The sequence below is a fragment of the Nestor notabilis genome, unplaced genomic scaffold, assembly GCF_000696875.1.
Source record: "Nestor notabilis isolate BGI_N333 unplaced genomic scaffold, ASM69687v1 scaffold21707, whole genome shotgun sequence".
NCBI lineage: Eukaryota > Metazoa > Chordata > Aves > Psittaciformes > Psittacidae > Nestor > Nestor notabilis.
Genome location: NW_009935413.1, coordinates 1 through 14,120, shown reverse-complemented (window position 1 = coordinate 14,120; position 14,120 = coordinate 1). Strand labels below are relative to the sequence as shown.

Genomic DNA, 14,120 nt, shown 5'->3' with positions numbered 1-14,120 from the left:
ACTGCTTGTTTTGGAGCATAAGTTATCTACTTATCTGTGGTTTAGAAAGGCACATCATGTTTATATGAGAGAGTTTTTTCTGGCCTTTTGGCTGCATAAACTGACCTAGATTACTCCTTTGACCTGTTTGCTCCTGTGGTTGCTTTATTTCACCAGGTTGTTTGAAACTTCCCCACACCTTCCTCCTGTTTTGGAAGTTCATTTTCTTAAGCTATCTTAAAAAACCCCATCTACTTGTAAACCAGTAGAATAACTCTAAGAATAACAGCCTTGTGAGGGCTGTAAATCTTGTCTTACAGCAGGGCACGTGTTATGTTGTGGGTAGCTGATGGTGGTTGTTGACAAAGTTATTCCCATGCTTTGCCTTACTGTGCTATGAGAGGAGGATTCAGTGTAGTTATTTTGTCTATTTTTACATTTGTTTATCAAACTTCCCCTGAGCTGTTAATTAGAGCCTAAATTGTCTTTTTTTCCTCTGGTATGGCAGCCTGTGATGAAGACAAATAGAGAAACTTTTGGATAGCTTAAGAACATAAATAGAGAAGAGCATGTTCATTTTCTCCTGGAGTAATTGTGTGTTAAAGGCACCTTTATGTTCTGCCACACAGCAATGGTCAGCAGTCAGCCTCTCCCCATAGCAGACAGTGGGAAAAGGAAAAAGAAAAAAAGAACCAGAGCTACAGATCACGTCCCTGGGAAGTTTGAAGGTTGGTGACAACTTCTAAGCTTTTAATTTTAATGGTCTGTTTTCCCTCTGCTGTTCACAGTTTTCTTTGCTAAACATTGCTTTTTGGTAAATATTATAAGTTGACATTTGTGTTTTTCTTTATCCCCCATGTTTTGGTCTTCATTCTGTGAAGCATTGTAGGTAAAACACAGTTCAGTGTGGTAAAACTTCTTAGCGTGCAAGAAGCATTGTACATTGCAAATCAAGGTGGTAGCAGTCTTTTAGGTTTAAGCCCTTGAATTTGAATACTTAGTAGGCATTTTCTGATCAAGGAGTGAAATATTTTCAACCTGAAAAAACTGGGTCTGAGTTTTACGTAAACAGAGGGAAGGTGGATGAGGTCCTAGCAATTGCTGAGGTTCAAAATATTTCTTGTATGAACAGATTTGTAATTTTGATGCTGGAATGAAGTCTCCTTTAAATCTTTCTGGAATTTGAAGGCGGTGGGGGAGGGGGGGGGTGAAGTGAAAAATGAGGCATAATTAAGGCTGGCACATCTACTTTAATACTGTATAAATCTATTTTCTGTCTTCATTACCAAGGCAATTTTTTCAGTTGCTGTCATATGAGGGGTGCTCATCAGATAAATAGCTTGTCTTGGTGTTACTCAGTGAAATGCTGTGGCTAATGTGTCCTTTCTGTTGGATTTCTTTGGCAGACTTGTACAAGCTGACTGCTGAGCTGCTTGGTGAGGGAGCATATGCCAAAGTTCAGGGTGCTGTCAGCCTCCAAACAGGGAAAGAATATGCAGTGAAAGTAAGTATGGAATAAAAGCAGCATCACTTCTGTGGGTAATATATCTTCTTCCTCCTAGTATCTCAGTGAAAACCTGTAATAGAGTGGGTAATAGCAAAACTTTTTAGAACATTTTGATGCTTTCAATGAGCCCGCTTTATAACATTGAGATTCTGTCATCTTAAGTATGGTGCCTCCAGAGTGAGCTGGTAATACCAGCCACAGACTGAATTCACAAACAGCAAATGACTGTGTGATGGTTGGATCTCAGGACAAGTTTTCCTCTCATGTCCTGATTTGACTGTAGTCCAACCAGTTTTTCTCTCTATGAAAGATGGGGGAGAGCCATTATCTAGCATGGCCTACCAAATAATGCAAGCTTTTGAGAATGCTGCTCTGAATTCGGAGAGCATCAGTTACTGCCATTAGTTAATATAAAGCTGTCTCATTATTTTTTTGATAGAGGTGAATCTTCATTAATACCACTTTATTAAGTGTTAGTGCTCATCTACAGATTGGTGGTTGTTCTAAGTCCCCCATTTAATAACAAACACATATAGGAAAGCTTTATGCTTGATTCTTTTCCAGAACCATGGGCACAAATTTTAAGCCCCATTAAAAATCCAGTCCTGTGGATGCTATGATTTTGTGTGTACTTTGTAGAATTGTTGAAGTTGGAATAAATAAACAAACCACTACGTTATGAATTAGACAGAATCAGGTACCAAGTCATCTGTAGTACTGGTGAATGGTTGCCTCTTCCATACCGCAAAACTCTGGATATAAAGATGAGAAACCAGTACTGGGTACAGATGGTGCTAGTATTTGTGGTAATGTCATGAGCTTTCAGGTCACGTAGCTATTGTTCAGCCTCTCTGAAAAGCCCTTGTAGTCTTTCAACCTGAGGAGTGTGTGAAGGAAGGTGACTTCTGATGGCTGTACAGAAGGGCTCTGAGATTGAATGTATGTTTTCTTCAGCACATTAGGTCCTACTGTTGGGTCTCCACTCTGAACCAAACTCATTTTGTGGTGAATTTAGTACTTCTTACTTAAGTGCCTATAATGACAAATCTCTTCTTTTTGACAGTTCAGTGTCTGATATGACTTAAATCTGTTTCTGTTAGAACTCTAAAGGATATTCTTTTCTGCACATTGCAGATTTAAAGTGATGCAAGAGAAAACTTGTAACTGGTCAGTGGCTGTGTAACATGTGAATTTAGTTCCTTACTTCTCTTCCTGTCTTCATTTCTCTCATCCCTTGAATGCCTTCCAGAGCTCTGCTGACACTGTAAATAAATGACAGATGAGAAATAAAACGAAGGTGGAGTGTTTTTTCTCTGGTGGGCATGCCTGAGATTCAAGCCTTGCATCAGTTGTCTAATTCCACAGCCACGTGCAGAGTTTCTGCAGTGAATTTTCAATTCTGAGCTCTAACTCTTTCCACAGATCATTGAAAAAGATGCTGGGCATAGTCGGAGTCGGGTCTTCCGTGAAATAGAAACGCTGTACCAGTGCCAGGGGAACAAGTAAGTATAGAGCCTTGTGTGGTTTTTTATGTTTGAAGTTTCTTGAATATTTTTGCAAACTTTTAAGCCTCTTATGCATGACTGGGGTAGTTGCTTTGCAGTAGTCTCCTCAAAACCAGTTGAAATCTAGGCTTGACCTGTTCAAAATAAGAATTTCCCCTTCACTTACCTGTGAAATTTAGGGAAATATTTATAAATTAGAAGTCACATAAATCAGACAGCAACCAGGTCAGTGCAGCCTGAATGTGCTTCAGTGATGCATGGCTTTTGGCCAAATGAGGAATTAACATTTTGATGCTCTCCCCAGGTCAGTAAAAGCTGACCTGATACCAGCTGCTGTTGAAAGGAACAGTCTTGCCATTCATTTCCCTAATGTGTGGTTTGCCTCTTTGTGTCAGCCTTCCTGCTTTTGCGCTGGAACTCTTAGATCAGCCAAAAGCTAATTTAGCTTTCATTTGGATGTGTGCTGACTTTACATAGCCACAGGATGAAGCAACTTTAAATCTGGCACAGAGGAGGGAAAGGCTGCACAGCCAGTGGCAGCCCTGGCTCTGTGATGAGTTTCAGCCAATTCTGAAACTACTCCTTTAGATGTCTCTGTTAATCTAGAATGTGTACAGCAGCTGTTATCTGTACTCAGTTGTGCAGTTTATATTGAGCCTTTTTTAGACGAATTTTAGTACAACACCCGAAGATAATTTAAAACCAAACTCATGGGCTTAAGTTGTGGTATAGAGAAGCAGATTATATCTTTGTCCTGTTTGTGGTTAAGAGCATGTGGTCACCCACTTACATAACTGATGGAAAAGCTCTAGCTTTTATGACTACATACAGAATTTGGATTGTGTGTGTGCTATAAGTATAGAAGAATCTTTCTTACACTTTTGTCGTTCTCAAAGCAACATGGGGTGTTTCTGTTATGCTGCAAAGGCTGTACACTAGCTAAACAGGAGTGAGTTAGCCTACAAATCATAACTACAGTGCTGGATTTAATATCATGCTGACAGATGCCTGTCTCCTTTGAGCCCTGTGTGTTTTGCCTTGTGATTTCCAGAGAAAAGGAGTGCCAGTTTAATTATTTTTATGTTCTTGCCTTCAGCACAAATGCAATATTCTAAATTATTAAATACAACCTATTGCGAGTTATTTTCCTGTCAATTGAGCAGTAGCAGAACTCTCTCACAACCATGATTTTGGTGTTTGGCCTTCTTCCCCTGCTTCAGTTTCAGTGTGAGTCGGAAATGTGGTTTTAAAGCCATAGGCAACTTGTTTAATTTGAACTTTTACTTTTGGTTACTTCTGGCACTTCCTAATTATGCATGCTGAAACTATTGCTCTGTTTACAGTCTGTACCTGTTTCTTCCATTTCCCTTCTGTGTTTTTTTTGTCTTTTAAAGGAACATTTTGGAGTTAATAGAATTTTTTGAAGATGACACAAGATACTACCTTGTCTTCGAGAAGCTGCGAGGAGGTACTGTGCAGTAACTGTGCTTTTTTTCATTGAATTGTCTCAATCCTGTTTGTCTCAGTGTTTTAAAGTAGAAAATGAAGAGCTTGTTTTCAATGCCTCAGAATATTAAGACAAAGAGGAAGTAGAGGAATTAATATACAAAGCTTGAAGTGGGGTTATTCTTGGATATTGATGGTCATACATTTACAATCCCTTTCTGCAAGTAAGCAATGGAAATGTCAGCTCTGCTGAAGTGGAAGCTTTGGAATATAGTTAGCAGGTCACTGTACCTTCAGGCAAGGGGAGACATGCAGTATGTCAGTTATTATGCATGATCTTAGTCCAGCATCTATATACTTGGTAGTATCTTCTCTTGAAACAGGATTGGCTTTGTTTCTTGAAATTCACAGAGCACTGTTTTGAACAACATCTGGCTTCTGCCTTGTGTTGCTGTAATTGTAAAGCAGTCTGCTTGTTGCTATTTGAGGGCCAGTTAAGTCAGCATGTGTGGTCACTGGTCTCCAGCATTCAACACCTGGGGAACAAGAAGCATGAAGTACTTTGTGGACTTGCTGACATTTGTCTGTATTGAGCATAATTACAATACCCATTAATTGCATGGCTATGCAAAATCATGAGTTAAAAGTGTGGCTCACCTTTCAAAAAAACCCTGAGTTTCTGAAGGAATATATTCTGTCCATGGAACGTGATCTATTGTCACTGGTCAAGAAGGTTTTCAGTGGCAAACCATATGTGCAGGAAATGTAAATTCTTTCACTATAGATGCAGAACTTTTTAAAAAGAGAAGGACATGGTTTTCTTGAGTAAAAGCTTTTGTTTATCTTCCCTTAAATTTACTGCATCATTTCACTGTGGTTTTCTCTAACACTATTCCTCTTAATGCACAGACTTCTCTGACAAATTAGCTATAGCAGGGCTTGGTTGGGATGAATCTGCATTTGTCTATGTTCCTATCTCCACATTCATCTGTTAGTTAACCCTCCTCTTTGACTGTGAGACTGTAGTTACCAGTGTACCTGCACTGCTGCTGAAAGGATAATAACACTATGCCTTCTTCCCTCTCATAGCTACTGGTTTTACAGTGGTCAACTAGGGCCAAGGCTAGTTTTCTTTCTGAAAAGTTTCAGTATTTTAAGTGTGAGGTAAGTGGGTTTGAAGAAAGAGGTAATGGGAATCAGGGGTCAGACCAGCTTCTGATACACTACAGATTTGGATGTAGGCAGCCTGGCAGGCAAGAATGAGGACATTGATCTTCAATGGAAGCCTTTAGAAACTCCAATCTCAGTGACCAATGTTTGTTACAATGCTGGGACATAACCTGGGCTTTCCATTTTCAGCTTTGCCTTCATGTAGATGGGTAACTGAAGGAGCTGTGCCCCTGTTCTAGCTGTGTTCAGTTCATCATGATATGCAGAAGCCCTTTAACATCCTTGCCTGACAGCATTTTATAATTGAAAGCATTAAAATCTATCTTATTATACTGAACTTGCATGATAAAAGAATCCTTTTCTCCCTTTTTTTCCCTCTCTGAAATGCATTTTGGGAGATGCTACATGATGCTTTCTCTACGATGAATACTGAAGTGATGGTAACAACTGTGGCAGGAGTGCCCTGCTCTTTGTGGGATTCTTCTGTGGGTTGAATATAAAGTCTGTAGAGTATGTTTGCATTGTTACTGATATAATTTTTATCTGAGAGAGTTTGGAACTTTAGCTCTATTAAGAAGGGCAATCTGAAATAAACCTTCTGAGTGAAATAAGCACTTCAGGTGGCTCAGTATTGTTTCCTGCAAAGCCTAGGGCCTTTCCCACAGCAATATAGAAACATTCAAGAACTGTTATTATTTTCTGAAGGTGTAAAGAACAACTATACCAGGAAAACCCTTTGAACTTTGTGCCCTTAATAAATCTATAGTAAACTAGACAGTATTATCTGGCAAGGGAAACCTGTATTTGAATGTGATAACCTGGTCCAAAGTGGCCTTCCTCCGCCCACCTAACATAGCATATCTCTGCATAGCCAAAGAAACTTTTGTCATATCAAAGCATATCTGAAGAGTCTTTTGTCCATCTTTCTTCTTTTTGACTCTTTGCTGTTTCCTCTCTGAATCCTTAGCGTGGAGGAGTGACAGCAGCATTGATGGCTTAAGAAAAGGAATTACCGCAATAGAGAATGAGACGTTTCCTTCCACGTCTAGAGCTGAAGAATAAAAATGAAATCACCCGAGATATGTTTACTGTGTTGGGGACTAATAACAGATGGCAGTTACTTCATGAATTTCTCAGCTTGATTGCTTTTATAAATATACCTCTCTGAGTAAGAAAATGGAAGGCTGTAGTAAAACTGTTCAGTGGGCCTGGATCTCTGTGGACTACATTAAAAATGTCTTAAAAAAGCCCAGTTAAATCTTTTGAGAAGATTGATGGAATTCAGTTGAAGATAAGGAATCGAACCTCCCTTTATCCTTTGTTAAAGGGGATACCAGTGGAGCTCTGCCTGCAAGCTACTAGTCCTTCAGTATGTTCATATTTGAGAGGTCTTTAGTCAGATTTCATGTCCCAGGGAAATTTTGCATTAAGTCAGTGTCCAAACCTTAGTTTGATGTCAGTGGGAATTTTAATGTGTATTTAAAGGTAGAATGTCCTTTCATTGTGATGGCCTTGAGACAAAATCCGTATACACAGGGCTTCAGTTGTCACAGTACACAAAATGAAGAGCATGGTCACTTGTGGCATGGGGTTTGGCTGAAGTGCTATGTACATCCTTAGCTGGTTTGTTACCAGTAGTCTTAGCAAGTCTCTACTGCCTACAGTGTGTGGAAAACAGACCAGTCTTGCTGGGGCAGTAAAAAGTGATTGCCTCTCACGCTGTGCTTAAACTAGAGGGCTGCAGTGTTTGAAAATTATGTCTTAGCACGCTCAAGTATTGAAGCCGCTCAGTTGTACCTTTCTCTTAGTCATTTTGCTGTTTGGTCTACGGAAGTTGCCTGCTGTGAAAGGCTGTTATAAAATATGAGAAATGAGGTTATGGATTCATGATACTTGGTACTAGTTCATCATTATTTTCTGAGGGTCTTTTCATATAAAAACATGGGATTGTGACATTTCAGTTTCTGCCACATAAACATACTAGGACAGAGTGTTTGTTGCAAATAACTTCTCTAAATTACTTCTGGCCTTGCTCATGCTGAGATCTGTTCTCCCTTTATGTCAGATTAGTAGTGGCTGTTGCATTTTTATCCTTGTACCTGACAAAGCCTTTTCTCAGCCGAGACAGCATTCATGCTAAGGTTTTTCCTTTCACCTTGTACTCTGGCAGGTTCAATTCTGGCCCATATACAAAAGCGGAAGCATTTCAATGAACGAGAAGCTAGCAAGGTGGTGAGAGATATTGCTTCTGCTCTGGATTTTCTTCATACAAAAGGTAAGAGAAAGCTGCCTCCATCTTTACTAGTTGATATTGTACATTTAGGTTATGGAACACATTTTATCTCTAAGTAGTCAGCCTTGATTAGCATTTCTATTTACAGCAATGCCAGATGACTTATGCTGTTTTCCTCTCTTGTGCTGTTTTCCTCTCTAGTACTGTTTTCATTATGTGTTAGTTTAAGTCATCAGCTGCATTAAGATGGTATAGACTTTCGAAGAAGAAAGGTTAAACTGGCATCCAGGGAGAATTAATATTAGGGTTGAATCTGTTTGCTTGTTCTTGTTACCTAAGCTACCATACAAAGGTTACTCGAAAGGGAGCTAAATACTCTTTTTAATGTCCTTCTCAGTCACGTCTACCGAGATGTTTATCTGTATTTACCCAGAATTTCTGCTGGTTACAAGATGTCTTTGTCTGTAGTAGCTTTTGGTGTCCACGTTTGGACTCCCACTGTTGGGTTGGGAAACCTGCAAGTGAACCATAGTCCTTGTTTGAAGATGCCCTCATTTCATTTGGGACTTGCTGAGATTTAAAAGCAGTTCTGTTTGTAGAGAGTTCTATGTTAAAATGTTTTCCTCCTGCTTTTTCTACTTGAGAGTACTTTTGTTTCATTTCAAAATTTCTGTGTGCATTATGGTCACCCCAGAGTATATATTCATGTTGAATATGATCCCTGTAAAATCTTTCCTATGTCATAACTATCTGGTCTTGAATAGATTAATCAGCTCCAGTTAATGTGACAGTGACTACCTCTGAATAGAATGACATTTAATTGGAGGCTATTTTTATTGGTTATTTATTTTGATTAATTTTTCACTCCATTTATTTTGGCATTCTGATTAGCCAGGTAGATCTCAGCAGATCTGCGTTTGATATCTGAGTTGTTTAGTACTGGCCCCAGTTCAATAAATGTTTAACTGTAGGCTTTACTTATGTCACAGGATGGCTTACATGCTTGCATTGGAATCACAGCATTGGTACCTCTATAGGTTGAACCCATTAAAAAGTGTAGCAATGCATAGGGAATAAAGTGGTAAACCTGTGGAATATGGATCAAGTCACATGTTGTGACCATGTTAGAAGTTGATTTGGATGTGGAAACAAACTTAGTTGGGATTAAGATTTTTTTTTTGTAAGCTTCATAGCCTGTCTGTGCGATAACTCAAACCTGTAGAGAATGTATGCTTTGAATACCTGAATTTAGAAGATTTTGACTTTGAGATACGAGGCAAATGAGGAACAGAAAGCTTAGGCTGAACATGTAGAGAAATACTTATTTGATGTGTTAATACTCTAGTAGGTTGCTTAACAGCCAAAAGTCTAGGAACACTATTCAAGGGAGTTTAACATTGACTTGGTTAATATCTTCCTGTAGTTCTCTCTCAGCTTTTATTTTTAATTCCCCTTTTCCCAAACAAGAGCAGAGTGAGTCATTAAAATGGCTTTAGAGCAGCAATCCACTTTCTTGTTGTTTGCTGTGAATTGATTCAGTGGGGCCATGGCTTGCAGAATCGGTTACAACATCCCCTTCCATTTTATTGTTCTCTTTATGGTTCTTCCGTGTGACATTAAAATAATTAGTAAGTAGCATACAGAACACTAAAGTAAACAGGAAATTAAAGCAGTTTTATTGCACAGCTTAATAGTGAAATGCTGTAGCTAGATGCTTAAGAAAAAAAATTGAATGAGGACAACTAATTCTTTTGCCAAGAGTAGTTTAAAACTCAGCTGGATGATAATACTGCCTTACACCCACTTGGGATATCTGTGCTTTATTGCTGATAATCCACTGGAGGAGTGTTTGAAGGCAGTTGTCTTCTTCACTCAGTGCTGTGTGCAACTGCAAAATAGAATGTTATACAATCAGACATTTGAATTTAAACAGTAATACAAAAAACTGCTGTTGGGTTTCACATGGCAAACCAAGCCAACTGCTGGGAGTTTCGTCAGCCTTGCTGTAAATGTAAGCACAGGCCATCTTGATGGATTCATTATGCCATCTTCCATGCGCAAGCAGTGTAAACTGCATCATTATGGAAGCTCTGATTTCTTCAGATTGATGCTATGCTCTGCTGTTAATGTTGTATTTTAAATCACGTGCTGAAGAAAAGACATTAGAAACTTCCGTACCTAGGATTTGGTGGGGTATTTTCTTTTTCATACTCTGAAGTAGTATCATAGAATCATAGAATGGTTTGGGTTGGAAAGGGCCTTAAGATCATCTAGTTCCAACCCCCCTGCCATGAGCAGGGACACCACACACTAAACTATGTTGCCCAAGGCTCTGTCCAGCCTGGCCTTGAACACCTCCAGGGTTGGAGCATTCACAACTTCCTTGGGGAACCCATTCCAGTGCCTCAGCACCCTCACTGTGAAGAACTTCTTCCTTATATCTAACCTAAAGTTCCCCTGTTTAAGTTTAAACCCATTATCCCTTGTCCTACCACTAGAGTCCCTAATGAAGAGTCCCTCCCCAGCATCCTTATAGGCCCCCTTCAGATGGTGGAAGGCTGCTATAAGGTCTCCACACAGCCTTCTCTTCTCCAGGCTGAACAGCCCCAACTTTCTCAGCCTGTCTTCATACGGGAGGTGCTCCAGTCCTCTTATCATCCTCGTGGCCCTCCTCTGGACTTGCTCCAACAGCTCCATGTCCTTTTTATGTTGAGGACACCAGAACTGGACACAATACTCCAAGTGAGGTCTCAAGTGTGCTTGGAGTGTAATTTTTTAAGCAAGGCTAGAATGCAGTGAAGTTACAGCCAAGATGCTCATTCAGTTTGATTTCTTTGCTTCCAATTTTCTGCCTTCCCATTAAGTTTGATCAAAAATCTAGAACTTCTGGAAATTGGGTGTTTAGGCATTTGAAGAAGTGCTTTGACAATGCAGAACCACCTTTGCATGTGAATTGCACAGATTTGTGCTTCCCTGTTGGATTTGCCTGTTCTGATAGCAGTTGAATGAAAGAAAAAGCCCTTTGGTTGTTCTTCTTTAGCTTTTTTCCTGCGTCTCCAACTAAACCCTCTAAACTTTCCTTTGCTTCAAAAGTGAGTATGTACGTCCTTGTTAAAGGGAGGATATTTTCAGCTGGGAATTCAGAGGTCTTATTGGGGAGAGTGTCTCAAATATTGTCTGTGCTAGCAGGACTTCAGCAAAACACCAGTTGATCCATTTGGAAAGAAGGACCTTACTGTAGAAGGCACAAAAGTATTTTGAATTAACTGTGTACACAAGTAAACTTTCCTACAGGTCAATCATCTTAGTAAGCTGCTTTTAATTAACATAAGTAAGTAGGGCTAAGCCAAAATGTTCCAGTATTAGCAATTTCAGTTATTTGCTTGGCTGACTCTCCTGTCCATTTAAGGATGATAAAGGTACAGTGACTTTTAACAAATACACTTTGCAATTAAATTATTTGCAGTATCATTAAGGGGGTGTGTGTGTATGTAGCAAACTCAGGCCTAGAATATTTCTCAGGACTCCTAATAAAGAGAAACAATGAGAAATGAAACAGGAGAGTATCTTCTCTAACAAACATTTGTATTCTTGTCTAGGTATTGCTCACAGGGACCTGAAGCCTGAAAACATCCTGTGTGAATCTCCAGAAAAGGTGCTGCTCTGCTTTCTTAACCTTCTGAAGTGTATTTTTTAGCTTGGTTTCCAGAAACAGACTCTATTTCTTCTTCTCTTCTTGAAACTCTTTGAACCTATTAGTGAACTTCAGCTAAATGTAACAGAACTGAAGCCTGAAAGAGACTGAATTCTTCTTTGAGCTGCAAAAATGTGAGCATCTGGCTAGGAGATAAGCCAACTGTTCTTAGAGAGGGCATGGTAATTACAGCTTAACACCTCATCTGTTCTGAGGCAGTAGTACCCAGATGGACAAGCAACATTTACAGAGCAGCTGGTCATGTTATGTGTGCCTTAACTGCCCCAATGTGTACTGGCACTTGCCTGGCCACATAAAAACCCATGCAACAGGGTCACATGCTGGTGATGTGGGAGCAACTGGGGCAGAGGGGGCAAAGGCAAGGAACGGAATATAACTGTAAGAGATAGTTTCACTAGTGCTGCTGGTAGAATAACTTGTGCTCTGTCCTGGGGTTTTCCACATAGTGCTGTGTTCATATATATTGCATTAATCCCAGTCTTCTGGATCTCTTACTGTTTTGTCCTTATTTTTAGGTATCCCCAGTAAAAATATGTGACTTTGATCTTGGTAGTGGGGTGAAGCTGAACAGTGCATGTACTCCAATAACTACTCCTGAATTGACAACACCGGTAAGAGACCTACTGTGGCTTCATGCTTTTTCTCATCTACCATAGAACAAAGCTGCTTCTCCCCAGAGGAGAGCTTCCAAAGGGCTTACTGCCAACTACATCCAGTGGTGGTTAGTTTGTTTAAAGTGATAAATAGTGTCTTGATTTCCCAGTCATAGAAGAAGTAAACAAAAGCACATGAGCTCACCGTGTTAATTCTCCTGTTGACTAGAAAGTAACACATTGATCCTGTTCATCTCTTACTCCACTAAATGAGGAAGGTTTAGTGGAGGTTTTTTGTGTGCTTATGGACTGAGTTTGAACCTTAGTTTTGTGTTCATTTCCTTATGTTTGGTTTCTGTAGCTAAGACCTATGAGCTAAGAGGAATGCAAGCTCTGTAATGAGGGTTTATAATACGCATTAGTTTGAAAAACTGCAGTGCTATGCTTTTGGCATTACTGTGAAAGAAAAATCTGTCAGTTTTGCAAGCGTATGTTGCAGAAATCACCTCCCTTGTTTACTTTCTGAAAAGCCTGATAACTAATGGGTAAGATAAGCTGAAATACTTAAATTAATATTTGGACCCTGTATAAATGATCATAGATTCATATTGAATGATCAGCTTACAATTCTGCTAAAGAACAGTAGGAACTATTACGTCTCTATAAGGTCTCTGTAGTCCTTACACCTGAAATGTGTTAATTTTTTCCTGAGCTGTATGCTCACAAAATGTTTCAAAGCTCTTGGCAATTCCATTTAACCTTTGAGGGATGCAGGGAGCAGTTGTAATTTGGTTTAACAAAATGAGACTTGCAGTGAAAGCCAGCAGTAAACTTCAGTAGTCCCTGATGCCTTATTCTGCTTTTAGACCAAGCTGCCTGCTATAAAGAGAGGAGAATGATAAACCTGAGTTTTGTTTTGATTTGACCCACCCTTTGAAAACTTGCTTGAATTTGGTTTCCTAGTGTGGGTCTGCAGAATACATGGCACCCGAAGTGGTTGAAGTCTTCATGGAGGAGGCCACGTTCTATGATAAGCGATGTGATCTTTGGAGCCTGGGAGTGATTCTGTACATCATGCTCAGTGGTTACCCCCCTTTTGTGGGCAACTGTGGCACGGACTGTGGCTGGGACAGAGGAGAAGTCTGTAGAGTTTGTCAGGTGAATGCACATACCCTGGGCGTATGTGGGAGAGTGTAGTTTGCCTTGTGAACTTAGGGTATAAGACTTGCTATAATGCCAGCAGTGAAGAGCTGTGACTGTAACCCAACCTGTTATTCGGGAGGATAAGATGCCACTAAGAAGTGAGGGTGGTAATACATAAGTTGAGTGATGATATAGCCCTTTCTAAAGTAAGGTTTGGCAGCTGCCTCTTTTTCCTCCTGATGTGAGATCTCGGAGCTTCTCCATGTCCTCTCCCCCACCCCACTATCCCTCATGTAGTCTGTAATTCTCAGTCTGGTTTATGGTAGTCACTACAATTCCTCATATAAAAATTGAGCCCCAGGAGAGTCTCCATGCAGGGCCTGAATTTATTCTTTCTAAAACCTGAGTACTCTGTCTGCACTGTTACAAGGGCGTTGGGAGATGTTTTCAGCAGACAGTGTATCATGTCCATCACAGCATGCACTGAAGCACTCTGTTGGAGCTGCCGTTCATTCTCCATTGACTCCATAAGGAGACTGGCTGGCTCAGTTGTCACCCACCACATTAGGTGGATATAATTTAGTGAGAGGAATCCCACCTGAGAATTCTTCTGTTGCACTCTATTTTCCTTTACTAGAACAAGCTTTTTGAGAGTATTCAGGAGGGCAAGTATGAATTTCCTGACAAGGACTGGTCGCATATATCCTCTGAGGCCAAAGATCTCATCTCAAAGTTGCTGGTTCGTGATGCCAAAGAACGACTTAGTGCTGCTCAAGTTTTGCAACATTCATGGGTTCAAGGAGTATGTATCTCCCTTTTTTTATATATA

The 14,120-nt window shown here is 40.0% G+C and overlaps 1 protein-coding gene across 1 annotated transcript; it reads left to right on the top strand.

Moving 5' to 3' along the window:
- Window positions 1–592: 592 nt before the first annotated feature.
- LOC104398986 (MAP kinase-interacting serine/threonine-protein kinase 1) lies at window positions 593–14,093 on the top strand (the record flags this gene model as incomplete). Its single annotated transcript, XM_010017846.1, has 9 exons — window positions 593–707; window positions 1,386–1,483; window positions 2,909–2,988; window positions 4,386–4,459; window positions 7,778–7,882; window positions 11,440–11,495; window positions 12,071–12,166; window positions 13,112–13,306; window positions 13,929–14,093. Coding segments are annotated over exons 1-9 (984 nt in total), but the record flags the coding sequence as incomplete, so codon positions are not given.
- Between the last annotated feature and the right edge of the window lie 27 nt (window positions 14,094–14,120).